The 27,107-nt window shown below is 43.3% G+C and overlaps 2 protein-coding genes across 5 annotated transcripts in view; one reads left to right on the top strand and one right to left on the bottom strand.

The window, feature by feature from the left end:
* Window positions 1–256: 256 nt before the first annotated feature.
* On the bottom strand, window positions 257–6,817 carry CAPZA3 (capping actin protein of muscle Z-line subunit alpha 3). 4 transcript variants are annotated; one of them, XM_081209453.1, is made up of 2 exons: window positions 6,719–6,817; window positions 257–1,218 (listed from the first exon to the last, which is right to left on the bottom strand). In XM_081209453.1, the coding sequence occupies exon 2, from the start codon at window positions 1,186–1,188 to the stop codon at window positions 364–366; it is 825 nt and encodes a 274-aa protein (XP_081065579.1). In that variant the 5' UTR covers window positions 1,189–1,218; window positions 6,719–6,817; the 3' UTR covers window positions 257–363. The 4 variants fall into 4 exon arrangements, with proteins under 4 accessions (XP_081065579.1, XP_081065576.1, XP_081065577.1 ...); XM_081209450.1 differs by lacking the exon at window positions 6,719–6,817 and adding an exon at window positions 5,139–5,199; XM_081209451.1 differs by lacking the exon at window positions 6,719–6,817 and adding an exon at window positions 5,073–5,157.
* Window positions 6,818–9,482: 2,665 nt separating this feature from the next.
* The window catches only part of LOC308595608 (1-phosphatidylinositol 4,5-bisphosphate phosphodiesterase zeta-1-like), a 50,175-nt gene continuing 32,550 nt past the window's right edge, over window positions 9,483–27,107 (top strand). The window contains exons 1-3 of the mRNA XM_081210055.1: window positions 9,483–9,665; window positions 11,650–11,881; window positions 25,173–25,374. Of these exons, the coding sequence (XP_081066181.1) occupies window positions 9,498–9,665; window positions 11,650–11,881; window positions 25,173–25,374 (602 nt within the window). The 5' untranslated portion in view covers window positions 9,483–9,497. The remainder of the gene's footprint in view (window positions 9,666–11,649; window positions 11,882–25,172; window positions 25,375–27,107) is intronic.

Genomic DNA, 27,107 nt, shown 5'->3' on the forward strand with positions numbered 1-27,107 from the left:
TTAAAGAGAAATAATATTTTGAGACATACATATGCAGTATAGGGCTTCTCTCTGTTTCGTCGTTCTACTCTTCATCTTCCTTTTCATATTAAAGGACAAAACCGTATTTTGCAACGGATGCTGGTATTTTGCCCAGCACATGAGGAATGAAATGAAATAACTCCTGGCGAGACACTACTGACCTGCGTACTATTCATTCTGCCAAAGGACTCTGCATTCCCATGAACTATCAGGCAATAAATCAAGGGAATCAATGTGAATGTACTCAGCGATTGTTGTTTTATTTGGCCAATATTTCATTCACACAAGACACTTCGGCAAGCATAATGGGACATCACTTCAGGATGCCTTCACCTCTCTCCTCTAACTAGTCAGCAGTTTATCCCAGTTGATGACAGTACGAGTGACTGGGAGCGGTCTGCGCAGTGCTCTCCATATTTTATCCGACAACTTCTGGAGCCTCTCCACCAAATCAGTCTGGAATTTGCTCTCTTCGGCTTCAACTAATTTCACAAACTCTATAGCAAACTGGACACGGCCAGTTATGTATATGGACTCTCTAACATCTTTGCTTGCTGTCCAGTGGAGGTTAGCTTTTTTGAAATAGTGCGCCTGCAGATCAATTTTCCCTGTGACCTGTGCTGTTGGCGGTGCAAAAGCGATAGTCCACTCAGATTTCCAAACGGCATTGCAGATGTCGTCGTGCCGATGGCCTTCAACGCAGACCACGAAGAAGGGGTTGCTTCCGATCATTTTTTTGTAGACACGGCAGTCTCCTGAAAAGAAGTGTCTCCTCATGTAGGACTCCAAAATGATGTTGAGTGTTTCCCTCCATAACTCTGCACGATCTTTCCTGATGCTGTGATAAAGCAAAACTTTATCAACTCTTTTGGTCAGGTGATCAAACCTGAAGGAAAGTTTGATCTGTGGATCAAAGAAGCGGTTTCCTCCAAGATCGTTGTAGCGAGTCACGAGAGCATTCTCCCCTTTTACACGCACAGCTGTGAAGTTTTTCCTGGTGTGATTGGCACACACCTGAGCGGCCTCATACCTCATGAGATGATCGTCGTGAGCCAGAATGCGGAGGTCTTCAAAAACATTCCTGTACTCGCCTGGGGGAGCCTGTTGAAGCAAGCTGCAGATGACATTTGTTTTCTCCTCCTCAGATAATTCAAATTCATTAGACATCACGGTTTGCCTTTGGAGTGATAAAGCTACCTATGCAATTGAAATGAGAGGAGAGGGAGGGGAGAATAAACGCCAGCTCTTTAAAATGTCTAAAGAAAAATATTGTTTGCTCTTCGGGGGAAAAAAAAGAAATCAGCACTAAAATGTTGGCTTAATATCATTGGGAAAATAGTACCAAACATTTGTGCTCCTGAGCTTTTTCTAATCTTCATCTTCAAAGCTTTATCTAAACACAAACTAGAACCAGCTGAGGGCTTTGGTTCAATACAGAATTTTCAGCCTAAAATAGTTGCTGTGAAAATCAGGGCAATTTATTCTGAACACAACAAATATGATAATGAAAAGATCTAGAACAGGCATAGGCAAACTCTGCCCTCCAGATGTTTTGGGACTACAGTTTCCATCATCCCTGACCACTGGTCTTGTTAGCTAGGGATAATGGGAGTTGTAGTCCCAAAACATCTGGAGGGCCGACTTTGCCTATGCCTGATCTAGAAGACTGGAATCTACTGCTTAAGTATTAAAAAGTAATGAACTAACTAATAGATATACAGTGGTACCTCGGGTTAAGAACTTAATTGGTTCTGGAGGTCTGTTCTTAACCTGAAACTGTTCTTAACCTGAGGTACCGCTATATATCTATTAGTTATTTCATTACTTTTTAATACTTTAGCAGTAGATTCATACAAACAATTCATATAAATTCATACAAAACATACAAACCATGAAATATATTAAACAGTCGTTGCTTTCTACTCACATTGGAGAATATTTGGCTGCAAGACTGAATAGGATTTTTGAACTCGCCACCCTGTTCCTAAGGATATCTTACTCAAGTAAGGTGAGGCAGTTCCAATCTACTATGTCTGATGCCAATTGCAATCACATCCCAACAGTCTACTAACTACAAGTTACTGCGCAGAAATGCTGCTGTCTCTTTGGTGCTTCAGTGGCATTAATGTTCTGTCTTAAGTGAGCCATTTCATTCCACTCCATCTCATCTTTGGCCTGCCATATATATATGGGCTTATCAGCGATTACACTCTGGGGACTTGCCCACACCAGAGATGTTATACTTTCCCTTTGTAAAATTGGGTTTACTGCATACGGGTATAATCCAATAATTTGGGGGGAATTAGGTTCCAAGATGCTCCACTCATGGTTGCAGATTATTTGTTTTAGGCGTTTTGGGGTGCCTGGATCAATGATCACTTTCTGCTAATCCCTTTTCCATGTCTGCTACTTCCTCAGTGCTCTCTTTTCTTTTCAGCCTGTGCTCATAACTGTTTCCAGTGTGCTCCTGAATGGAGCACAGCTTTATACAGATATATTTGTTTTGATCCCTCACATTTGCACAAAACTAGAAAACTACACAAGCAAACCACATAACAAATTTCTGCACCAGATATTGCACAGCTATCTAAAAAGTGCATGCTGAGAATTGACAATGGCTTTCAATTCTTATACAGTTGGGCTCAGTGCACTCCCTAGTAAAGCTTGGATAGATTTTTAAAATTATCTCATATTTGCACAAAACCAGAAAACTGCAAAAGTGAGTGGTGAAAATTTACAGTTGTATGACTGTGTGCTTTTGTACACTTCCTGAGAGGGTTGTTCCCTCTCCCAAGGTGTGTGTGCAGTTATTTGTGTGCATGCCCCATCAGGGACCAACACAAAAGGAAACGCCTACTGGTATGAACAGGAAAGGCCAAAGTTGCTCCCAGGGCCGGATTTAGGTTTGCTGAGGCCCTAAGCTACTGAAGGTAATGGGGCCCATTATATGTCCAGCTGTCCTTTGTCAACAACAAATTGTCACTGTTAGAAAGGAGCAAACCAGTGATATTTTAGGGAGCCGGGTATCAGGCAGGACCCATTTCTTACTTCATAGGAGCCTACACAACACAAAACACTGTTGCTGTATGTAGGCGTTATTTGTTTTTATATTTTATATTTTGGAAATGTATATCCATTTTTTCCCTTTAATTTTTTCGGGGACCCCCAAGAGAGTGGGGCCCTAAGCTATAGCTTGTTTAGCTTATACGTAAATCCGGCACTGGTTGCTCCTCATATGCAAATTCAAATGCATGTGTTTTTGGACTACTCCTGTCTAATTCAAATGGAAGGGAAGTGGATCAACAGCTAAATAAAGCTCTCCTGTGGACATGCCCTGGATTTCCCCAGTTCTGTGATGTGTTAGGGTTCAGGAAAGAGATGCATGCAACCACAGTGTAGTGACACCATCCTATTTGATAGCAGTACTGTTGCTGCTATGCCATTGATATTATGGGCTATTGCACTAGATCCTTAAAACATTTTAGGCTGTTCTACTGTAACATGTTAAGTGACGTGGGTGGCGCTGTGGGTTAAACCACAGAGCCTAGGACTTGCCAATCAGAAGGTCGGCGGTTTGAATCCCCATGACGGGGTGAGCTCCCGTTGCTCGGTCCCTGCTCCTGCCAACCTAGCAGTTCGAAAACACATCAAAGTGCAAGTAGGTAAATAGGTACCGCTCTGGCAGGAAGGTAAACGGCGTTTCCGTGCGCTGCTCTGGTTTGCCAGAAGTGGCTTAGTCATGCTGGCCACATGACCCAGAAGCTGTACACCAGCTCCCTCGGCCAATAAAGCGAGATGAGTGCCGCAACCCCAGAGTCGGTCACGACTGGACCTAATGGACCTGTCTTTACCTTACTGTAACATGTTGTACAGTGCCGTGAAGTATAATTTGACAGATCATTCAACTTGACAGTGAAATTGTAACTACAATGGCTGAATGTAGGTTATCCAGATCTACTGTCCATCTGAATTCAGAATGGACACTATAGATCACAAAGCTATGTACACTTAACATTGAACTCAGTGGAACTTATTTTCCTGAGTAAACATGTATAGCTGGAACCTGTGGCTTTCAGATGTTTTTGGACTCCAACTCCATCAGTCCAAGCCAGCACAGACAATCGTCAGGGATGATGGGAGTTGCAGTCCAGTAGCACCTGAAGGACCACAGATTTCACACCCCTGGATCATAGGATTGGGCCAGAAATTGGTCAATGTTTGTTACCTCTTACAAAAGTACTCCCACTTATATAGAAATTGGATTAACAAACCGTTCAGAGGCATCTGCCCCAGGCTGTTCCTATAATGGTGCTCTGCAGCACTCAAGTTCAAAAGAAGTTTGCTCAGCAAACAACTATTAAACAAGCGTTCCCCGATGTGTTTTAAATTTACCTATATGCTCAGGATCATTTAACAGAGATTATACCTTAATTGTTAAGATGCCCAGAGTATGTACTTTTGTTGTGAAGTACATCTAAACCATGTACACCACCTTGAGCCCCTTGGAGGAAAAGGTGGTATATAAATGTATTAAATAATAATAATAAATAATGAACAGCAAACTTGGGTGCTAACATATGACAGGTATGTAACTAAAATGAGGTTACTGAAAAACAACAGGGAGGTATCAGCATCTTTTGGGGATTTCAGATGCAGGGAAAATATATATTTAGCGGGTAAATATCCCAAGGAGGCCACTCCCTAAAACATCAACAACGAAACAAATAACAAGGATCAACTATATTCAGTTGCCACAGAAGGCTGACTCTTGGTTGAAAAAGAGAAATGGAAACTGCATCAGGGAGGGAAGGAAATGGAATACCCCCAAAAACGTCATGGCTGGCTGGAATACTGAACAGGAGCACCGCACTTCGCAACTTTACATTGCATGTCTCACTTGGTTCTGCTTAACCCAACATTTGTCAAAAGAATCCAAGCAGTTCAGCAAATGGAAAAACCAGCCCTGGAAACTGACCAGTGGTTGACTTTTGGACCATAGTCTTATTTTCTGCCTGCCCCCATAGCCCAAAGATTGGGAGTAGTATTAGTACCATACTGACAACTGTGGTCAGGTAACAGACTAAATTCTGGGAGAAGGTGGAGTTCACAAGTATTACGTTTTTGTCCTGGTCTGGGTCTTCCATGCAACTATCACCTGATCCTGCCTCTAAAGTCAAAATCTGGCCACCTCTATTGTGATGTCAGCAACATAGAGGTCACAGGGGGAAGCAGCTGGTTTACATAGTCTACAGCACTGCGTTTTATACCACTTTAACCAGGCATAGGCAAACTTGGCCCTCCAGATGTTTTGGGACTACAACTCCCATCATCGCTGACCACTGGCCCTGTTAGCTAGGGATGATGGGAGTTGTAGTCCCAAAACATCTGGAGGGCCAATTTTGCCTATGCCTGACTTTAACAGCCATGGAGAATCCTTGGGAACTGTAGTTTGTTAAGGGTCCCTGGAATTCTGTGTCTAGGAGGCAGGAGGGCAACAAAGTTTGCACAGCAAAGTAGATGGAGTATTTTTCTTAGCGCCGAGTTTAAATCCTGTTCCTCCATGGACACCTTAGTGTCTTGAGCAAACCACTTCTTTATAGTCTGATCTGTAAAATGCTTGGGCTGTTGTGAGGACAAATGCAATAAGGGTAGCAAAGCAATTGGTGTATTCAAATAATAATGATGATGATTATTATCAAGAGCTTTTAATCCTGGCTAAAACCATTTAATTTGCGTCTGTTGAATACAGTGTTCTTACAGTTCATCTGGCAGGATTAGCAATTCATGTGACTTGCTGCTTATTTCACAGGTATCGATGTGCTTACGAAAATCCTGCTTTTGCAAACTATGTTAGAAGGGTGGCCAAAATCATAAAGGAATTGGGGCATCTATCTATCTCAAAATGAATACCCTGTATTTCCATGGGAAATCATAATCATGCTAGTTTATAAATGTCACAACAAATTAAACAACAAGCCGCATTTTTTAAAAAAAAAGCCAGAAAAACATTATCAGCAGACAGCGTACCAAAAAAAGATATTGTCACAGAATTTGTCATAGAGGAAAATCTTACAAACATGGGTCTTTGCAGTTTGAAGGGGGGGGGGGAAGACTAGCGATGAGACATAGTACAGATTTATGAAATTATGCCCTACTTGGAGAAGGGACCGAGAGAAGACTTGTAGGCATAAGTATTTGAGAGCCAGTATGTATTTATGTAAGTGGCCTATGTTGGCACTTGTTGGAGTGAAACTTGGTTTCAAATCCTCCACTCAGCTGCAACTTCACTAGGTGACCCTGGACAAGAGGCCACTTCTCAGCCTAACATGCATTGAAGGTTTCTTGTCACGATAAAATGGGGTGAACAGAAGAAGAGAAGTGGAATTTTTTCAAAACGTGCTAAAAATATGTAGATCATATCTAGGTTAGCCCACATCACATCCTCTGCTTTGGGACTGCAAGCTGGTCTCCTGTGCCCAAACCTGCGGGCATCTCCAGGTTGTATGCAGGAACTGGTTATTATTCATATTTATTTCAATATCTTTTTTGCTGCCTCTCCCCTCAAAACAACAACAACACCACACAAGATATGGCAATAAAGGGCTACTGAAAGGAGAGAGAAGGGAAACGGGTATTGGAGACAAAATATCAAGAGGCAACAAAGATGCAAAAATCAAAGCATCTGAAGGAAAGGCACTCTGCACGTGCTCAGACAACCCCCTCCATGCAATGTATTGTAAGCTCCAGCTTGGCAAAGCGCGAATGGTGTACGGGAAAACTGTATACAACGTGTTTGTCTGTTTTCTGGCTTGCTTTTCAGCTGCTCCCTGAGGAGGAGACTGACACTTTTGTTTGTATGTGCGCTAAGGGGGGGGGGGGGAGAGAAAGAAAATGCAAGCCGCGGCGTTTCGTTGGCAACGGCCTGCGCTGTTATGACGTCGGTGACGTCGGGAGCCGAGTGTGACGCGGCCCATTGTGTGACGTCAGGGAGCTCCCCAGCTGCGCGCCCGTGGGGAGGCACCGCGACCGCCCCCGCGCCTCCATCGCCTCGCGGACACCGGCGAGGGCGGTCGCGCCTCCGGGCAGGAGCCTGGAAGACCCTCGGGCGGGCGGGTAGGCGGGCTATGCCGCGCTGGGAGCTGCTGAGACCATCGCAGTAAGGAACAGGCGCGAGGAGTAGGCGGAGGAGGCAGGACCACCAGCAGCAGCACCATGGAGAATAAATATCCTTCCTTCAGGGGCGCGGGAAGGGAGCCACTTCGCCCACTCCGTCGTGGAATCAGGGGGCGAGAAGCCCCCATGGAGAGATGACCTTGGGGTCCTCAGCAGACGCCCCCCAGCATAGGAACCAGCTCCTAGGGTCTGAGGTTCCTTTGACACCCCCCCCCCAAATCTTTGAAGGAGCATTATTCAAATAGTGTGCATCTGCCGCTTCATGTGGTCAACTCTGCAGGCTAGGGTTTACCTCTCTCCCCCCCCCCCCAATATTTTACTCAAGTTGGCACCCTGCTCCCCAGACATAAACAGAGAATAAATTCAGTAAGCCAGCAACTTTATGCACATTCAACTTGGGTGCGTTCAGCTTTAGGCACGGAGTAGAATTTTTTAATTTTTTTTAAAGACTTTGGTGATGCCACCCGCCATTGCACCCAGCATGTCTTTGACGAGACACGATTTTGGCTTTTGGCGCGATCCCTGGGGGTAAGTTGCAGGCTTACTGTAGATCATCATGACCTTTGCACCCTGCTTCCCAGCTCACCTCTCTTGGAGCACCTGGGAAACATGTCAATCACTCTGTGCATTTTTTTTCCTTTAAAAAAGAACAAGCATAAATGAACAATTTATGGGAGAACACAAGTAGGATTAGCTGTCCATACACCCCTGCCATGAGACCTTGAGGCAAGCACCCCCAAATTCGGCCCTCCAGATGTTTTGGGACTACAACTCCCATCATCCCTAGCTAACAGGACCAGTGGTCAGGGAGGATGGGAATTGTAGTCCCAAAACATCAGGAGGGCCAAGTTTAGGGATGTCTGCCTGAGGGATGCTGCTCCCTGCTTCCTCAGTAAAGCCCACTCCCTGCTTCCTTCAAACAGATAATGTGCCCCTTCCCCAGAACTTAACCTGTCACAAGTTACCTCCTCCCACACATGGCATTTAATAAGTTGCCTGGTCAGCAGAATGATAATATAGTATATTAATGTTGAAGACTATGACGGGTACCCAAAGGAGGACGTCTCCAGTGGGAGAGATTCCACAAGCATGCAGTGGAATCCTAGTAGCAGTTCCCTTTAACCTGGTAAATTTTTAGGATCCACGTTTTTTCTGTGATTGTAAAATGTACCGTATTTTTTGCTCTATAAGACTCACTTTTTCCCTCCTAAAAAGTAAGGGGAAATGTGTGTGTGTCTTATGGAGCGAATGCAGGCTGGGCAGCTATCCCAGAAGCCAGAACAGCAAGAGGGATTGCTGCTTTCACTGCACAGCGATCCCTCTTGCTGTTCTGGCTTCTGAGATTCAGAATATTTTTTTTCTTGTTTTCCTCCTCCAAAAACTAGGTGCGTCTTGTGGTCTGGTGCATCTTATAGAGCGAAAAATATGGTAAATTGTTTTATACCATTTTTTAACTTGGCATTTGAATTAAGCCACCTTGAGTCCTAGACTGGGAATAAGGTGGAGTAGTAATAATAATAATAAGAAGAAGAAGAAGGAAGAAGAAGAAGAAGAAGAAGAAGAAGAAGAAGAAGAAGAAGAAGAAGAAAGAAGAAGAAAAGAAGAAGAAGAAGAAGCCACCTACGACTTTAGGGTGAAGGGCAGGTAAATAACCCAATCTCTTTATAAATTTCCAATCACCTGCAGGTAAGTGACTCACAAACACCCTCCTCCCACGTTTTCTTTAAACAAAGGGAGAACCAAAGCTGAGAGTTCCTTCTCCACAGTTACATTACTAAGATGCCCAGATGCAAGTACACAGTAAGCACTTGAGCCCAGTTCCCTTTCGGGGGACAATGCCAGCCGCAAAGCGAAGTGACTCTCCAAAATGACCTCCCCTCCTTCGCCAGCTTTCCCTTATTACCAGCTTTCTATTGTACAGTTCTTTTCTTTCATACACTGAAGTCTCATCTACTTGTACAGAAATGTGTTGTTTCTAGTCTACGGAATGGTTCCCTGTTTCAACGCACGTGGAACACTATGTTTATAGAAGGGGAGAATTTGTCACCTTTCCCATGAAAGGAACAATTTCCTCTTGCAGGGATCCTTTGCCTGGAATGCTGCTATTCCACAGACGTCTTTGGAACCTGATCCACAACAATGTTTAAATAAAATACTTGGATCTAATTAATTCTGCCCCCAGCTCCTGCTTCACAAGTGGGAAATGGACTGGGCCATTTGCAAAAAAAGAAGAAGGGGAAAAAAGTGTATAGTTCCTCCTTGCCAACATCAGTCACTTTTTTTTGAACTGGAAAAAAGAGAGAATGCCAAAATTATCTGGAAAATTCCTTAATTTGCTTTTCTCTACATGGTTCATGGACATCATCTTCGATGAATTTAGAGATGGCAAGATCAATCTAGATAAGACCTTGAAACTGCTAAATAAGTTTGACGTCAGTTACGACTACGTTCATGTGAAAAAGGTGTTTAAGGTGAGAAAATCATGTTTGTATTAAGAATATATAGTAGTATCGGTGGTCAGTGGACCATAGCTGTCTAAGTAAACTTACTACATGCCAACAGGACTTCCAGACTAAAGTTCTTTAAGAACAGAAAATGTATTGCTTCTAGGCAAGTTGCGTTATTACTGTGTAATTAAGGACCTATCTTTCACCCATGAGCAAGCGCCCTTGGTTTTTCTTTCTTTCTTGGGTAGTGTTTCCTTTTCAGAAACCAATTATTGATCATTTGGGATGGGTTGGTAACATCTGTCTCACCTGTTGAACCTCATATAGTTACATGAGAGGTTTGATTCTTCTGTACACTTGCCTTCTAGTGCCCTTAATGGTCTTAGAAACAGAGATGTTTGGAAGCTTAAAAAACACACTCAATACTGTTTCCCTTCTGATTATGGTTGTTCTTATATTCCAGTGGAGTCTTACATTCCAATGGCTGTGACAGGAGGCTGGAGAGCTGAGAGGAGAGAGGCTTGATCGGATGATGAGCCCTATAACATGTTTGAAGTGGATGAATTGGCTGGGCTCCTCTCTCTCCCCTTTAATTATTCTGATTAAGCCAGTAATTGGCATATAGGATGGGAGATGAAGAGGTCAAACTGAAGACTTATGCTTATAGACCTGCTTTTCAGCTATGTGAACGTAACTAAATTAGGTCCCAGATTTTAATTTAAGGTGCAGTATGTAACCTACGGGTACCTACGGGACCGCCTCTCCTGGTATGCCCCGCAAGGGACCTTAAGGTCCACAAATGACAACACTTTAGAGGTCCCAAGTCGCAAGGTGGTTAGATTCATCTCAACTAGGGCCCAGGGCCTTTTCAGTACTGGCCCCAACTTGGTGGAACGCTCTGTCACAAGAGACTAGGGCCCTGCGGGACTTGACATCTTTCCGCAGGACAGAGCTGCAAGACAGAACTGTTCCACCTGGCCTTTGGTTTGGACTCAGTCTGACCCTTATGTTTCCCTCCCCTTATGGTTTTGATCTATGGGCTACTATTAAAATGAGGCTGCATTTTAAATTGTATTTTAACCCATAATTTAAATTGGGTTTTTTTCTTTCTTTTCTCCCCCCCCCCTTATGTTTCTATTGTAATTTTACTGGTGTTAGCTGCCCTGAGCCCGGCTCTGGCAGGGTATAAATAAATTATTATTATTATTATTATTATTATTATTATTATTATTATTATTATTATTATTATTATTATTACCTAACAATGCCCGTTCCCTTTTCACTTCACTCATCTACTGGCTTGCCCTCACAATCACGAAGGCTCACAGACTGACTCTATAATAATAATAATAATAATTTATTACTTATACCCCGCCCATCTGGCTGGGTGTCCCCAGCCACTCTGGGCGGCTTCCATAAAAACCAAAAATACAGTAAAATATCACACGTTAAAAACTTCCCTGAACAGGGCTGCCTTAAGATGTCTTCTGAATGTCAGGTAGTTGTTTATCGTTTTGACATCTGCTGGAAGGGCGTTCCACAGGGCGGGCGCCACTACCGAGAAGGCCCTCTGCCTGGTTCCCTGTAGCTTTGCTTCTCGCAATGAGGGAACCGCCAGAAGGCCCTCGGCACTGGACCTCAGTGTCCGGGCAGAATGATGGGGGTGGAGACGCTCCTTCAGGTATACTGGACCGAGGCCGTTTAGGGCTTTAAAGGTCAGCACCAACACTTTGAATTGTGCTCTAGTGAATTAATTTTATAATGAAATGATTTTAGAATGTTGTACTATTATTGTTAGCTGCCCTGAGCCTGGCTTCGGCTGGGGAGGGCAGGATATAAATAAAATTTATTATTATTATTATTATTATTATTATTATTATTATTATTATTAGTGAGTGTTTCTTAGAAAAGCTTCGAACTATGTCAAAGTGCTCATTGTTTTGGTGTGAATACTGCCACATAGTGCTTTATTTATATTTATTGCCAACTCTTCTTTTTTTTAACATAGAAAAATGACAAACAGAAGTCTGGACTTATTACCATGGAAGATTTTAGGGCAATTTATCGAACGCTTCTGCACCGACCGGAACTTCACGAACTCTTCAGCAGCTACTCGCCAAACAAAAAAGTTCTAACAGTATCAAATCTGTGTGACTTTCTTAGAAAGGAACAGTTTGAACTTGATGTTAATGAAGCAAGAGCTGTGTCACTCATTAATATGTTTGAACCCATTGACGAAGGTACACTAAAGTTTTAATGTTACAGTTTAATTAGTTTGGAATCATAGCTTTTAGTGTGTTGATAATGATATTGAACATATGAGTAATAATGAGTATGTAGACAGTCACAATGTAGCCTTTATTTTCCCAAGAGAAAATGTTGTTTTTATGCAGAAAGCTCGTCAGTTTTCTAAATTTATTGTCTGCCTTGGACGTTCAGCCAGCTCCAATGATAGCTGGCCTGAGATTGTGAGTCATGCACCATTAGGAGCACATCTAATGAAGACCACTGCTGACATCTATTTCTGCAGCCACTATCTTTTGATGGAGAAAGGGGGAGCAGTGGTGGATAAGGCTTGCTCTCCACATCCAATGATAAGTGCTACCCATGCTTATTGCATCATTCAGGATTCCACAAGAACAGAGCTTCTCAGGCCCTTAGCCAGCCTAAAAGTTTTGGTGGGGACATCAGAAAAGTAGACGGTGGCCAGTTTATCTGGTCTGCAGGCCTTTTTACAATCAAACTAAAAACTCTTTTTATTTAACCCTGATTTTTGCAGCTGTGCTGCAACTTACATACATTTTTAAAAATTCCTAAGCAAACAACAGTTGTTGCTTTTCTTGCCACCAGTTCGCAAAAAAGGTAAAAAAAATAAATAATTCAAGAACAACAACCCATTACTATTAGGAATAAGCTACAATGGGAGTGTTCTTATAGTTTATAACAAAAGCTTTCTTGTCTTCGAAGCTGCAAAGGTGGAACAGGTTCATCCAAAACCAATTCTTTAGTCATGTCCATGTTATAACCCAAAAGAACACGATCGGCTTTATGTTCACAATTGCTGAGGACCTAAAACTGATGTTAATGAGATGCATTGCAGTTCTGCTTGAAATTATTGGTGCTGCTTCACCCAAAAGGCCAGCTCTGGGAAATGCAGGCCCATAATTTTTGAGCCCCTCTGCAAACTGTGCTAACGATGGTCATTCTTTAATAAGGAATTTTGCCGACTCAGGTTCCGATTTTAAGTTTTCTAGCTTTTTACAGTTGTCCAAGTGATGTTTTAATATTTTAGATAGTGGATTCTAATTGTCCTCATTTCCAGGCTGGGACAAACTCTTGTGAGCTATAGCTATAATTAACCAGTGTACTGTAGCTGTTAGAGTGTTGGGCTAAGACCCAAGAGACCGTGGTTCAAATCCTTACGTGGCCATGAAGCTCACTGTGTGTGGCCTTCGGCCAGTTCTTGCCTCTCAGCATAACCCACCTCACAGGGTTGTTGTGGGGATGAAATGAGGCAGGTGAGAACAATGCTTACCACCTTGAGCTCCTTGGAGAAAATCTGGGATGTAAATGTAATAGCTAGCTAGCCTCTCTCCTTGAATATACTTTCTAATTCACGAGTGCTATGGCAAAAGTGCCACCATGTTGCCTGTAATAGGAGTTACTGTTTCAGATTTATTTCCAGCAAAGCAACTTACAAATGCTTGCTTTGAGGTCACGATGAGAATAGGTAAAGGTAAAAGGCAAAGGACCCCTGGACGGTTAGGTCCAGTCAAAGGCGACTATGGGGTTGCAGCGTTCATCTCGCTTTCAGGCCAAGGGAGCCAGCATTTGTCCACAGACAGTTTTCCAGGTCCTGTGGCCAGCATGCTTCTGGCGCAATGGAACACCATGACAGAAACCAGAGTGCACAGAAACACTGTTTACCTTCCTGCCGCAGTGGTACCTATTTATCTACTTGCACTGGTGTGCTTTCGAACTGCTAGGTTAGCAGGAGCTGGGACAGAGCAACAGGAGCTCACCCCATCATGCAGATTCGAACTGTTGACCTTCTGATCAGCAAGCCCAAGAGGCTCAGTGGTTTAGACCGGGGGATTTGCATTTCCCCCAGTCAAGGGAAAGCATAACTTAATTTCACTACACCTCTCAGCAGAGCACATACACCAGCCAACTTGTAAACCAACCAACCAACCAACCAACCAACCAACCAACCAACCAGGAGACCATTTGCTTAGCATGCAACCCCTTTAATCCTGCCGCTTCCATTACCGTAATTGACTCCTTGGCCTAGCAAGCAGAGACACCTGAATCCCACCTCCCTGCTTTAGCCTTTGCTCTTGATTGGATATCCTAGCCAGAGAGCGGGGAGAGAACAGCAACTCCTGTTTAGAGGCAATGTGGTGGCACCTTTAACCCCAGCACTATCTCATTTGTCAGATCGGAAAATTCCGCCTACCTTCTGAGTTTGCGGTTGGTGAATTTAGATACCTCAGAACAAACTGACCTGTAAAGCTTCTTTTCCTCCTTTTAAAAAGTCTCCCTCCAGGATCTCGTAACATGATTTTTTGTGGTAAGTGGGATTTCACTGCAGCAGCCCCCCCCCAAAAAAAATAATAGCATCTGTACCTTTAAGAAGAAAAGCAGAAGAGTTCCTGTTGGTTTTCTAAAATTCCTGTATAATAAAATAAATTAAAAATAAAAATAAGGAGGGCTGAGGAATTTTAGGGAAATCCAGCCCCCCCCCCCCCGGCTAACAGGCATGGAGTCTTCTGCTGTGGTGTTGTTTCTCTGAGTGTGGCAATTAAGTGTAAAAGCTTCAAAACTGCACCTACTGTGTTTTCTTATGCATGTCTGTATGAACGCAGATTGTGTTAATTCATCAAATTGTAGTGGCAATTTATCACATTCTTCATTCTTGCTTTCTGGAAGAAAGAAAAGCGCAACCTAAAAAACAAGGGGAAAATGTACATTTATATTTCTTTATTGAAACATAAGCAAAAGATTACTGCCGTTTGTATAACATGAGATCAACTTGTACAACAGTCTAAGCATTCTCCTATTTTCTTAGACTATGTGAATAATTGTTTGTATTGCTTTTGCTTTATTATTGTTTGTAGTTCTTTTTGCATTATTCTTATATTCTTTGGATATTCTTAAAATAGAAACATTGTTTATAATTTGAATAAACCAGGGCTAATTTGTATGCATCATGTGAGTAAATGTTCCGTTCAGATACTAAGCGAGACCATGCATTTGTTGTTTCAATTAATGATAAATGATGAAGGTATCCTTATTTGGACTGTTCTTTCTACATTAGCCTGCTGACTGATAATTTTACCTTTTAGAAACTGTTTAGATTGTAGCAAATGCAACTTGATAAAACACTGGGAACAAAAGCACAAAACAGCTAAATGTTGGTTGATGGGATTTAGCTAAGTAGTCTACTAATCTTGTGTGAAATACATTTGATGTCTTGCCTTGTATAATGAGTGCATTAAACAATTTCTCTGTTACAATTCTCAGCTTTTAAAATATTAGTTTATAGTGTTCTAGTTACAGCATAACTTTATTGTGTGATTTTTAAAAAGCAACACTGCCCACAAATAAACACATTTTTAATGCTCCGAATTTCTTACCTCTTCATTGTTGAAGACCTCATTAATTGGGATGGCATTTGTGCATTTACAGCACTTTGAGGAATAGTGGGCGAGTTTGTTTTTGCAAAACAGCACAAACAGATATTGCTTACCTGAGTTGCTAAACTGGTAACAGTTATATTAGAGGAGATTTCTTCTGTTCTTCAACTCATTTTAAAGTCAAGAAATGCATTTTTCTAGGTTTCTCTTTTTTATATCAACACCAGTAACATTCTATAAATCCTTTGTGGTGTAACAAACGCACAACTCCACAGTCATCCAGTGGATGCCCCCACTTGAAACTATTCAGTACTACTAGCAACATGACCATGGAGGGATATTTGAAGCCTCTGCACACGTTCCAACTAGTCAATATCCTTCTTAAACTGTGGTACCCAGAACTGGACGCATTAGTGTTGGTCTTATTTAATGGAACTTTCTCCTGGATGAGTGTACATAGGTTTGCTGCCTAAGAGATTCATTCTCTGTAGCAGGCGTGGGGAACTTGTGTCCCTCCAAATCTTGCTGGGCTGTAGCTCCTGTCATTCTTGGCTGTGCTGGTTGGGGGGTAGATGGAAGCTGAATTCCAACAACATCTGAAGGGCCAGAGGTTTCTTTCCTCTACTCTATAATAATATCTAATTGGCTTGCAGCATTCCTATGCACATTGACTTAGGAGGAAGACCCACTGAACACACTGTGACTTAATTCAGACTACACATACCTAGGATTGGACTGTAGGGCAGCTAATTTTCTTGGGATTGCAGCCCCAGGCGTTAAAACCTTGTTTTGATGTTTGCTTGAAACATTTTAAGTAGAAAAGATCATTTCAGAACTACATAGTATCCCAGGTGCCAAATTCCCTTTTCATATGATATTAGTACACTGCGCAGAACTTGAAAACCATCTTTTTTGGTTTTCTGGGGTAGTTTTTGTTTTGTTTTTTGCATGAATGCTGCTCCAGGTTCAGAGATTAGAATCATGATTACCTTGGGGATCAGGAAGTAGCTGCTTTCTGCCTTGTGCTGAGAAGACACATATTTTTCCTTCTGTCTCAAAAGCAGTTTTGATAACAGCAGCACACCGAAGGCTAGAACGGTCTCTACCGTGAGAAAGAGCCCTGTGGAATACATAGGATGCTGACCTCCGATGTTCAAAAACTCTAATGAGTTTAACTTGAACTGTCTTTTCCCCACCCTATAACAGGATGACTTGAGGGATCTAAATTGTTATTGTTCGGTACCCTTTGGTACGCTGCAGTTGTGCTTTCAAGCTTTCTCAGTGTGAAAGGTGATAAAATACAAAGTGCTCTAAAATGTATTTTTATTCATTTCCCCCCCATCTAGTTTGATCAGTGTGCTGACAATGAGACAGCCTTACCTAACCTGGCTGGTGCTCTCTAGGTGTTTTGGATTTCAGATCCCATCAGCTTCAGGCCCCATGCCGGCTGCGACTGGTAGGCATCCCAGTCCAAAACATCTGGGAGGCACACTGCTTTAAGAGGACAGGTCCTCATCCTGATGAGCTTCCAGTCTAAAATTCAGCAAAGAGGAAGAAGGGGAGGAAGAGGCAAGGATGCAGAAGGGGAAAAAAATATACAATTGTTTCAATTGCATGTGCTCAGCCTTGGTTATATGCTTAGTAGTAGTAATAATAATAATAATAATAATAATAATAATAATAATAATAATAATAATAATAATAATTTATTTATACCCCACCCATCTGGCTGGGTTTCCCCAGCTACACTGGGTGGCTTCCAACAAAACACTAAAATACCATAACCCATTACACGTTAAAAGCTTCCCTAAACAGGGCTGCCTTCAGATGTCTTCTAAAAGTTTGGTAGTTATTTTTCTATTTGACATCTGGTGGGAGGGCGTCCCACAAGGTGGGTACCACTACCAAGAAGGCCCTTTGCCTGGTTCCCTGTAACTTGGCTTCTCGCAGTGAGGGAACCACCAGAAGGCCCTCGGCGCTGGACCTCAGTGTCCAGGCAGAACAATGGAGGTGGAGACGCTCCTTCCGGTATACTGGCCTGAGGCTGTTTAGGGTTTTAAAGGTCAGCACCAACACTTTGAATGGTGCTCGGAAATGTACTGGGAGCCAGTGTAGTTGCTAGATACAATTGAAATCTATTATCATCCCCCAGGAAATGATCATTCAAGCCCAATGATCATGTGGCCCCCTCACAGTGCTCTCTGGCCCTTGCGACTCTTTTCAGACTCTGTCTCCACCCCAGGCCACACCTCTGACTGGTCCCGCTCTCCACCTTCCTCAAGTATTTTTACCTAGTTGACTGTTTCTACGAGCTGTGATAATGCCTTTTTCTTTCTTGGATTAAGTGTATGTTTGTGTGTGTATGCATAGTAACCTCTAGTATTTGCATGGGTGGAATATAGCCTACTGTACAAGGTAAGAGTCACATCTATTTGCTCTGCCGACTGGTCACACCCGACAATGTCATGTGCCCCCCTCAAAGGTTGCAAATGAAGTAACATGGCATTCAGGCTGAAAAAGATTCCCCATCTCCTGATACAGAAGAGAAGTTTCTTGAGGAGGCACTAGGACAACATCAAGTAGGCTGTAGTCCTTCTGTTGCTTGAAGGAAGGAAAACACCACTCCAGTGAATCTCTGACTCCACCTTGGAGTGCTGTCGAAGAAAGGACCATTGTCCTCAGCTGAAAGGTGTTTCTGTCCCGGCCCCTAGTTGCTGAAGAACAAAGATTTGAAGGAGGATTCTTTCTAAACATAGCTGTCAAGCATCCCTTATTTGGCGGGACAGTCCCTTATCCCAGCGCCATGTCCCGCTGCTGTCCCTTATTGATGAGGCTTCATTTGGCTGCTGGCTGGGCTTTCTGCCTTTGGCTCGGAGGGGCTCAGAAGTTGAACATACCTGTGCCCGGAAAACCCCTTATTTTGGCTGCTGATCCCTTATTTTCGAGGCTGCTAGTCCCCTATTTTCAAATCTGTAAGTTGACAGCTATGTTTCTAAAGGCTTTGATGTTTAGATTACTGCGGTACATGTGCACATTGCTAGTTTAAGGCACCTCAGGTAATACACAAAGTCAATCCAAAACAGAGCTACGAAAAGGCAAGTGCTCTAACTCCCAAAGCTATAAATGTTGACCCGACACTGATCCTTGTTATCCTATATGTAGGAATGGGGCACAACTTAGTTCAGTAAGTGTTCCCGCAGTCTCTCACTAGTCCTAGTTGGTGGAACTCTCTGTTCCCTTCTTATTTGGCACCTCCTAGATCTGGGTGACGGGGGAGGTGTCTCTGCTGTCTGAAAGGTGGCAGGGACCGGCATAACATTCCCACCTGGAAAGGCAGAGCTGCTCCCAGTGTTTGATGGTGCTGGGGTGGGTGGTGCACCCAGCACTATGAAAGTGTCAGTCAGAGGCTCCAACAGCTGTGGAGAGGCAGGTGGGGGACACAGAGGGAGATGGGGCTTGCAGCTCTTGTTGCAGAGATGGATGAGATGAGATCATAGGCTGATGGAACCCCACACCAGATCCTCACTATCAGGCTGCCCCACACCTGGGAGAGACTCCTACATCCCATGGGAGCCCTCCCGTGGGTCCTCCATTGGCCTGATTTGGCCAGCCCACGGCAGTTTCTGAGGGAACACTTTGACCACACCAAGGTCCACCCACTGCTGACTGACATATATGCAATAACCAGACACCTAAGTTTCTAGAGTGTATCCAGCATTGGTATGTGTCTGCTCCCCCCTCTCCCATTATTGGATTTGTACGGACATTGTGTTTGTTACATATAATTATTTGAGCATTAGGTTTTCTCCTGTGCTTACGGTGAACAGTGATTCTGAGGAGGTCTACAGCCCGGTGCCCCCTCAGAAACACCTTTATATGATCACAATGGCTGTTTCTTCAATGTTGTTGTTGTTTAGTCATTTAGTCGTGTCCGACCCTTCGTGACCCCATGGACCAGAGCACGCCAGGCACTCCTCTCTTCCGCTGCCTCCCGCAGTTTGGCCAAACTCATGCTGGTAGCTTCGAGAACACTGTCCAACCATCTCGTCCTCTGTCGTCCCCTTCTCCTTGTGCCCTCCATCTTTCCCAACATCAGGCTCTTTTCCAGGGAGTCTTCTCTTCTCATGAGGTGGCCAAAGTACTGGAGCCTCAGCTTCAGGATCTGTCCTTCCAGTGAGCACTCAGGGGTGATTTCCTTCAGAATGGATAGGTTTGATCTTCTTGCAGTCCATGGGACTCTCAAGAGTCTCCTCCAGCACCATAATTCAAAAGCATCAATTCTTCGGCATCCATGGACAAAGAAAACAGGCTTCTTGAATAGAACACCCCCCTCATGTCTCTTTGTTGCTTGATATATAGTAAGAGTAAGTAGGTTTGTCCTTCAAAGAAAAAAAAAATCCCACGGAATGCCCCCCAAATTCTAGTATACCTGTATACTAACTGTTTGGATCCTGAGCTGATTGTGACTCCCAGACTCTAGTTAACTGCTTTCTATTTGTCTAATAGTGTTAGAAGCAATTCCCTTTCCTCTGTGTTTGAGTGATATTTATCGTTTAAATAAATCATTGCAATTGGTGTAGTGGGCGGAACCCTGGATAATAGCCTTGAACACTCATAGCTCCATATGACATGTGCTGTTATTATTGCTTACTTTTATAGCACCAAAAATATACTAAGCTCTTTACAAAAGGGTCGGATAAACAGGTCCCTGCCTAAAGCAGCTTCAATAGACATGAATCATAAAAAGAATTTGTGTGGGGCACAGTGGTGGAAAGGAGGGAGCAGGGATCATAAAAATAATAGCACATTTAATACAGTGAAAAGCACAGTTTGGGTTACAAAAATGTAGTTTTATCGTTAAGCTTTGCAATATAGGGTGTTAACAAAGAGGAAAGGACACACAGACATCAATGAACTGCCTGATCCTAATCATAGTTACATGGAAGAATGGCCCACTGATTTCAATGGGGTTTCTCTCCAAGCAAGTATGTTTAATATTGATGTCTTAGGTTGTTTTCTTGGAACCAAGTACAGTGGTACCTCGGGTTAAGAACTTAATTCGTTCTGGAGGTCTGTTCTGGAGCTGGTAAAATGCGGTCTTGACTATGCTACCACTCAGTGGATTTGTAACTGGCTGACTGACCGAACCCAAAGGGTGCTCATCAATGGTTCCTCTTCATCCTGGAGAAGAGTGACTAGTGGGGTGCCACAGGGTTCTGTCTTGGGCCCGGTCTTATTCAACATCTTTATCAACGACTTGGATGATGGACTCAAGGGCATCCTGATCAAATTTGCAGATGACACTAAACTGGGAGGGGTGGCTAACACCCCAGAGGACAGGAACACACTTCAAAACGACCTTGACAGATTAGAAAACTGGGCCAAAACAAACAAGATGAATTTTAACAGGGAGAAATGTAAAGTATTGTACTTGGGCAAAAAAAATGAGAGGCACAAATACAAGATGGGTGACACCTGGCTTGAGAGCAGTACATGTGAAAAGGATCTAGGAGTCTTGGTTGACCACAAACTTGACATGAGCCAACAGTGTGACGCGGCAGCTAAAAAAGCCAATGCAATTCTGGGCCTCATCAATAGGAGTATAGCATCTAGATCAAGGGAAGTAATAGTGCCACTGTATTCTGCTCTGGTCAGACCTCACCTGGAGTACTGTGTCCAGTTCTGGGCACCACAATTCAAGAAGGACACTGACAAACTGGAACGTGTCCAGAAGAGGGCAACCAAAATGGTCAAAGGCCTGGAAACGATGCCTTATGAGGAACGGTTAAGGGAGCTGGGCATGTTTAGCCTGGAGAAGAGGAGGTTAAGGGGTGATATGATAGCCATGTTCAAATATATAAAAGGATGTCACATAGAGGAGGGAGAAAGGTTGTTTTCTGCTGCTCCAGAGAAGCGGACACGGAGCAATGGATCCAAACTACAAGAAAGAAGATTCCACCTAAACATTAGGAAGAACTTCCTGACAGTAAGAGCTGTTCGACAGTGGAATTTGCTGCCAAGGAGTGTGGTGGAGTCTCCTACTTTGGAGGTCTTTAAGCAGAGGCTTGACAACCATATGTCAGGAGTGCTCTGATGGTGTTTCCTGCTTGGCAGGGGGTTGGACTCGATGGCCCTTGTGGTCTCTTCCAACTCTATGATTCTATGATTCTATGATTCTATGATTCTTAACCTGAAACTGTTCCTAACCTGAAGCACCACTTTAGCTAATGGGGCCTCCTGCTGCCGCCACGCTACCGGATAACGATTTCCGTTCTCATCCTGAATCAAAGTTCTTAACCTGAGGTACTATTTCTGGTGTATCTGAAGAAGTGTGCATGCACACGAAAGCTCATACCAAGAACTAACTTAGTTGGTCTTTAAGGTGCTACTGGAAGGAATTTTTTTATTTTGTACTATTTCTGGGTTAGCGGAATCTGTAACCTGAAGTGTATGTAACCTGAGGTACCACTGTATTCCTGATTTTTAGTAGAGTGTGATGCAACACTGTCATAACCACCTTCACATGCGAGTTATGTGGCAAAAGGATACGATATATTTCAGAAAGCTGTTTGTATGTTTGCTAGGCATTTGCACACCTCTTAAGATATCAGTACCAAATTACTGTTCCCGAGGTCAAGGAGGAGATTTTCATCTGTGCCTGGATACAGCTGGGTGCCATTTTGGATCCTGAAGGCAGACTGAACCTTTCAAAACTGCACTGATTTTAACCAAAGTTTGCATAGTGGTTCTTGAGATGAAGCTGCAGGGTTTTGACTATAGCTGGACACAATTTTGAATCAAGATTGTGCCCTGAACCTTTCAAAACTGCACAGATTTTAACCACTGATTTCAAAACTGCAATGATTTTTCTGGTTTCTTAGAATTCCCGAGCAACGCCGGGCACAAGACTGCTAGTTTATTTATAAAAGAAAGTGATGGAGGTGCCAAATTGGCTCAGGGGAGTAAAGCGGGGGTGGGGAACCTGTTGGATGCCAACTCCCATCAACCCCTGCCAGGATGGTCAATGATCAGGGATGATGGGAATTGTAGTCTGGCTATATCTGGAAGGCCACAGGTTCCCCATCCCTGAAGTATAGAGTAAAAAGCTGGAGATGTTAGACCAAAGAAGAGTTCTTATGCATACCAAAGAGAAGAGAGGAAGATAAACAAAATGCCCAGACTGGAATGCAACAAGAAATCACCAAGAAAAGGTAAGATCCAAAAGTATTGAGAGACTTCACGGAAAGTACGAAAACTGGTAGCACATATAAAGAAACTGAGCTGAAATGGAAATTTAGGAAAAGAGTCACGGGGAGGAGAAGTTTCAGCTGTGAGTATTCTGAAGATTTGTAATGGATAGATAGAAAATAACAGTTTATTAAGAGTGGATAGATAATAATAGCTTATTAAGAGTGTATGCATAACAAATGAATAAATAATATTGCTTTTGCGCATTAGCAAAGAAGTTGGGTTTCTGCAAAAGTTTTAAGATGAGAAGGAGAAAGACCAGAAAACACAGCATTAATATAATTTAGTTATAAGAAATCCAATTGAAAAGGCTTTTATTTTTGTACTGGAAATAGGACAAAAATTATGTCATTGGTTTCTAAACAGTGATATGACAAATATATAGTAGCAGTATTAACCTGGTGTAGACTTCAAAGATTGCATTAATACAGCAGTGACTTCTGTATGTTCTGTTTTACAACAATCCTCTATATGTTCAGTGGTTTACCAAGGAACCACCTCATGTATTAGAAACAGAATTGGCTAATCCTTGTTTGTGGAGGATTCTGGGGCATATTGCAGCATGTTTATCAATTCATTCTTGGTGCTAAGGTCAGACCAGTAGAGTCACATCTAGAGATGTGGTATAAATTTGATTCAGTTTGCATTTAAATATACCTAATAACAAACTTTCCAAAACAACACACAAACCAGAACATCCTTCAAAATTCACACTTTCTGATTTTTGCAATGCACTTCTTCAGCCATGTAATGTGTAAAAAATAATAATAATACATACACTTGGATAACACACGCATGAAAATTCACGTATTAGCAAAATATAACATACAAATATGTGTTACGTTCGGGGAAATGGCTTTGCAAAAATGCGTACGTTAGGCAAAATTGCAAATGTGTATGTTAGGAAAAATATGCATTAAAAGGCTGGTGAATTTTCCTTTTTTTTTTGAAAACTAAGATAAAATTCCAAACTGATGTGGAAATGTGGAGATTTGAGCTTAAGACTGATAGAGTGAGAAAGTGAAAGAAAATGAACTTGACATATGGGTCTATCTCTAAGCACACGGTCAATCTGTGTGGAAGCACCCTGGAACAGGAATGAACAGACTTCTGTCGGGGAATCTGCTCTGGTTTTGACTTGAACCTACCTGAGCCACATGCAAAATGGCAGCTCAAGGGGTGGAGCTAACTGCTTACTGAATCCCATGTGCCATTACACTGGGTGGGTGCGTGGGGCTTAACTTCCCATAATGTTAAGTGCACAGGGTGCAAATTCATATGCATTTAGTATTATTTTAACACTCTGTGCTAGGAGGGGAGGGAGAGATTTTAATTAAGACTGCAGAGTGGAGAGAGAGGGTAGGCTTAACCCTTGCCTTCCCAGCTGTGATCCTCACAGAAATGGACCCCAGCGGCGTAGCGTGAGTTGTCAGCACCCGGGGCAACGCAAGTAATTTGCGCCCCCTAATCCGGGGCAAGGCACATAATTTGCGCCCCCCCAACCCCTAACCTGCGAGTTGCCGCTGGCGCTGCCGCCCAAACGACGCCGCTTGCCCGGAGGAGGAGGGGGGCAGAGAGGCGAGGAAAATGCAACGGCCCAGCAGCTGCAGCAGCAGCGGCGGAGGCGGGGCTGTGAGGAGGGGCTGCCTGGCGGGACCGGACGAGCGCTGAGAGCCGCTGCCTGCCGGACGCCTTCAGCCCGGGCGCGCGCACAGCTCGTTGGTTCCGCGAGACATGCGGCTCTGCTACAGCCTGCGCCCGAGGCTCTTCGGCGACTCCGGAGGCAGCGAGCGCGCCCCCCAGATGTTGCGCCCGGTGTGGCCTGCCCCCCTGGCACCCCCCACGCTACGCCACTGATGGACCCTCATCTTGCCCCAGAGGTTAGAAAAAGCTCCCACTGGGACAACTGGACTAATCGGCAGGCCAAAGATTTTCATCGGGTGAGAAGGGCTAAACTTCTCTTTCCTGCATGCTGTGTTCCTGATCAGAGACTTCCCCATGCTTAGTATTAGTTTCTTTAATGTAGGAAAAGCTATCTGCTGCCCATCTAAATGCAGTGTGTTGAAATTAGGCTCTCCATTGACCTGCATGTACCGATACAAATCTTAAACCTGAGTCAAATCAAATATTCTTTTTGCTACTGGTATTGATAAGCAACTGGGAACCACTACGCTCAAATGTACCAAGTGCTTCCTTGTGGCTTAACAGTGCAAGATTAGTCAAGGTGATCAAAACATTTTTCAAGTGGGGCAGAGCTGCTGATCTGCTATGACTGATCTCCTCATCTTCTGATGTGCTTCTGGACGAACCACCGGGTTCCCCTAGAATGAATGCCATGATAGCAGAGCGTATTATGACTAAGCACAAGCACTAACATGGCTAAGGTCTGGTTCCTGGCTTGTGCACATTACGTTAGCTTCTGGTGATTGTTGTGTCATTAAATAAAGGCATGAATAAGCATTCAGCTTCTTATTATGCATGTTCAGCTTCAGATCATAGCCAAGCACCAGGTGAAATTCAGGGGCACACATTCGTAGTGTGAGTATTTCCGACCTCTGTTTAATTCCAGCATTAAAAAACAACAACACGGCGGAGGTATCTGAGCAATTTTAATTTTAACACCCCCCCTTTAATGTTCCCACTTTAGCAAGAAGCCAAAGGGAGATGACCTTCGAAGGCTTTATACGGTACATGCTTTCAGAAGAGTGCAGCATCTTTAAACAAAAGCACAGGACGGTTTACCAAGATATGAACTTCCCATTGTGTGACTACTTTATATCATCGTCACACAATACCTACCTGATACAAGACCAGCTTGTAGGGCCAAGTCACCTGTGGGGCTATGCCAAGTATGTACATTTATTTGTGGGGTAGGGCAGGGGAGAGGTGAGGCCAATAGGGCGTGGAGTAACAAAACTGTGCAGAAGTGTGTTGTGTTTCCTAATGGTGTTCTTTCTCCATATTTAAAATAAACACAAATGTTTGCAGCCGTTGAAGAAAAAATAACTTGGAAAAATACCTATGGGTTGTATTATTGCGCTCATTGAATGATTTCTGCTCAGGCAATGGAACATCTGTTACTCCCCCCAACAAATCTGCAGAGTTGGTGGGATTGAGGGGGTGCAAAGGAGGAAAGTTCCATTGCATGTATGGACATCATCCTGCTAGTGCAATAATGACTTCATTGGAAGCAAGCCTGTGGCTGAGCTAGAACTGAAATAGGAGTGGAATATAGATACATATAAAAACTGCTTCGAAAATGCTTTATTTTAAATAAAAAAAGGAATTTAAAAATACATTGCATTTTCCATAAGGCTGGCCATCACCATCACCATCTAATGTCATATTGTATATTGCTTTTAAAACACACTTAAAATGTTTTATTTGCAGCTGTATAGGACAATGGCAGAATTATTCTTTTGTTCTGATTTAGTGCTTTCTGAACTTTGGGACTCTTCTGAACCCCCTTTGGCATCCCATGCAGTGCATGTAGTGTGCCCTATGGCCAAACGTGTGGAAACATTGTGCGCAATGTTGTTTCAATGCTGGCTGGTGGCCTTTCTGTTCCTCCATTTGCCAATCCTTTTGGTGCTAGCATTTTGTATTGTGAGTGGCAATCACAAATCCCATGGCTTTTTATCATGAGTACCCGTGGCATCATGGCAGATCACTTTGGCACCATTGGCAAAACCATGTGATTTGTCCCAGGCAATAATTGCGCCTGGTCCTTGTCTCTCTCCCCCTCCACCTATGTTGCAGCAAGGTTGCCTTGCTGCTTCTTTGGAAGAAAGGGTGGCTGGGAAACCTCAGCTTGCAGGAGAAGGTTCCCTTAGCTCACATTGCTTTAGCAGGCTTAGTTACTCAGAATTGAGTCCACAGATTTAAGAATGGCAATCCAAGTCCATTATTCAGTTAGCCCTTCACAGTTGCAAGGAAACCTCCAGTCAAGAGGTAGATGGTGCACCCAGTTCCTGCTCCTGAAAGATTTTTACACAGCCAGAGTTTGGAATTCAGGGTTATCTGAAGCTTGTGGATTTCATAAGCAGGAATAATTCTTCTGAAATTGCCTCCCAGGATCCTAAATGTCCCAAAATATCATCTGGGTCTTGCAATGACAAATTATGGTCCTCTCAAGACTTTGGGGACTTTGGAATATCATGCTGCCCAATGAGTTTTTGCATCCAAATCCTTGCTTATTTTGTGTCTTTGGGTAAGTCACAATCCTACCTCACAGGACTGTTGTGAAGATCGAATGGGATTCCCCTAAGCTGCCTTCGAGCTCCTTGGATGAAAGGCAGGATATGGATAGAGCAATATGATGACTAAATAAAGAGTTACATCTTAGCCTATAACTCAGATGTAGGTACAGTCACAACATGACCTTCAATGTTATTTTTGGTGTTAAATTGAATTGGTTGAAATTGTCAATGTTAGGTAAATAGGGACTTCCAGCACAGAGATAAAAGGACAGAGTTATACCTCTATCTGAATACACAGAGTGATGGCCAAGGGTGGGTCCAATTTAGAACTGTAAATAAGATTGTGGCTTTCAAATATTTTGATATCTCTATGGCAGTGCAAA

The sequence above is a fragment of the Podarcis bocagei genome (assembly GCF_964188305.1).
Source record: "Podarcis bocagei genome assembly, chromosome: 10".
NCBI lineage: Eukaryota > Metazoa > Chordata > Lepidosauria > Squamata > Lacertidae > Podarcis > Podarcis bocagei.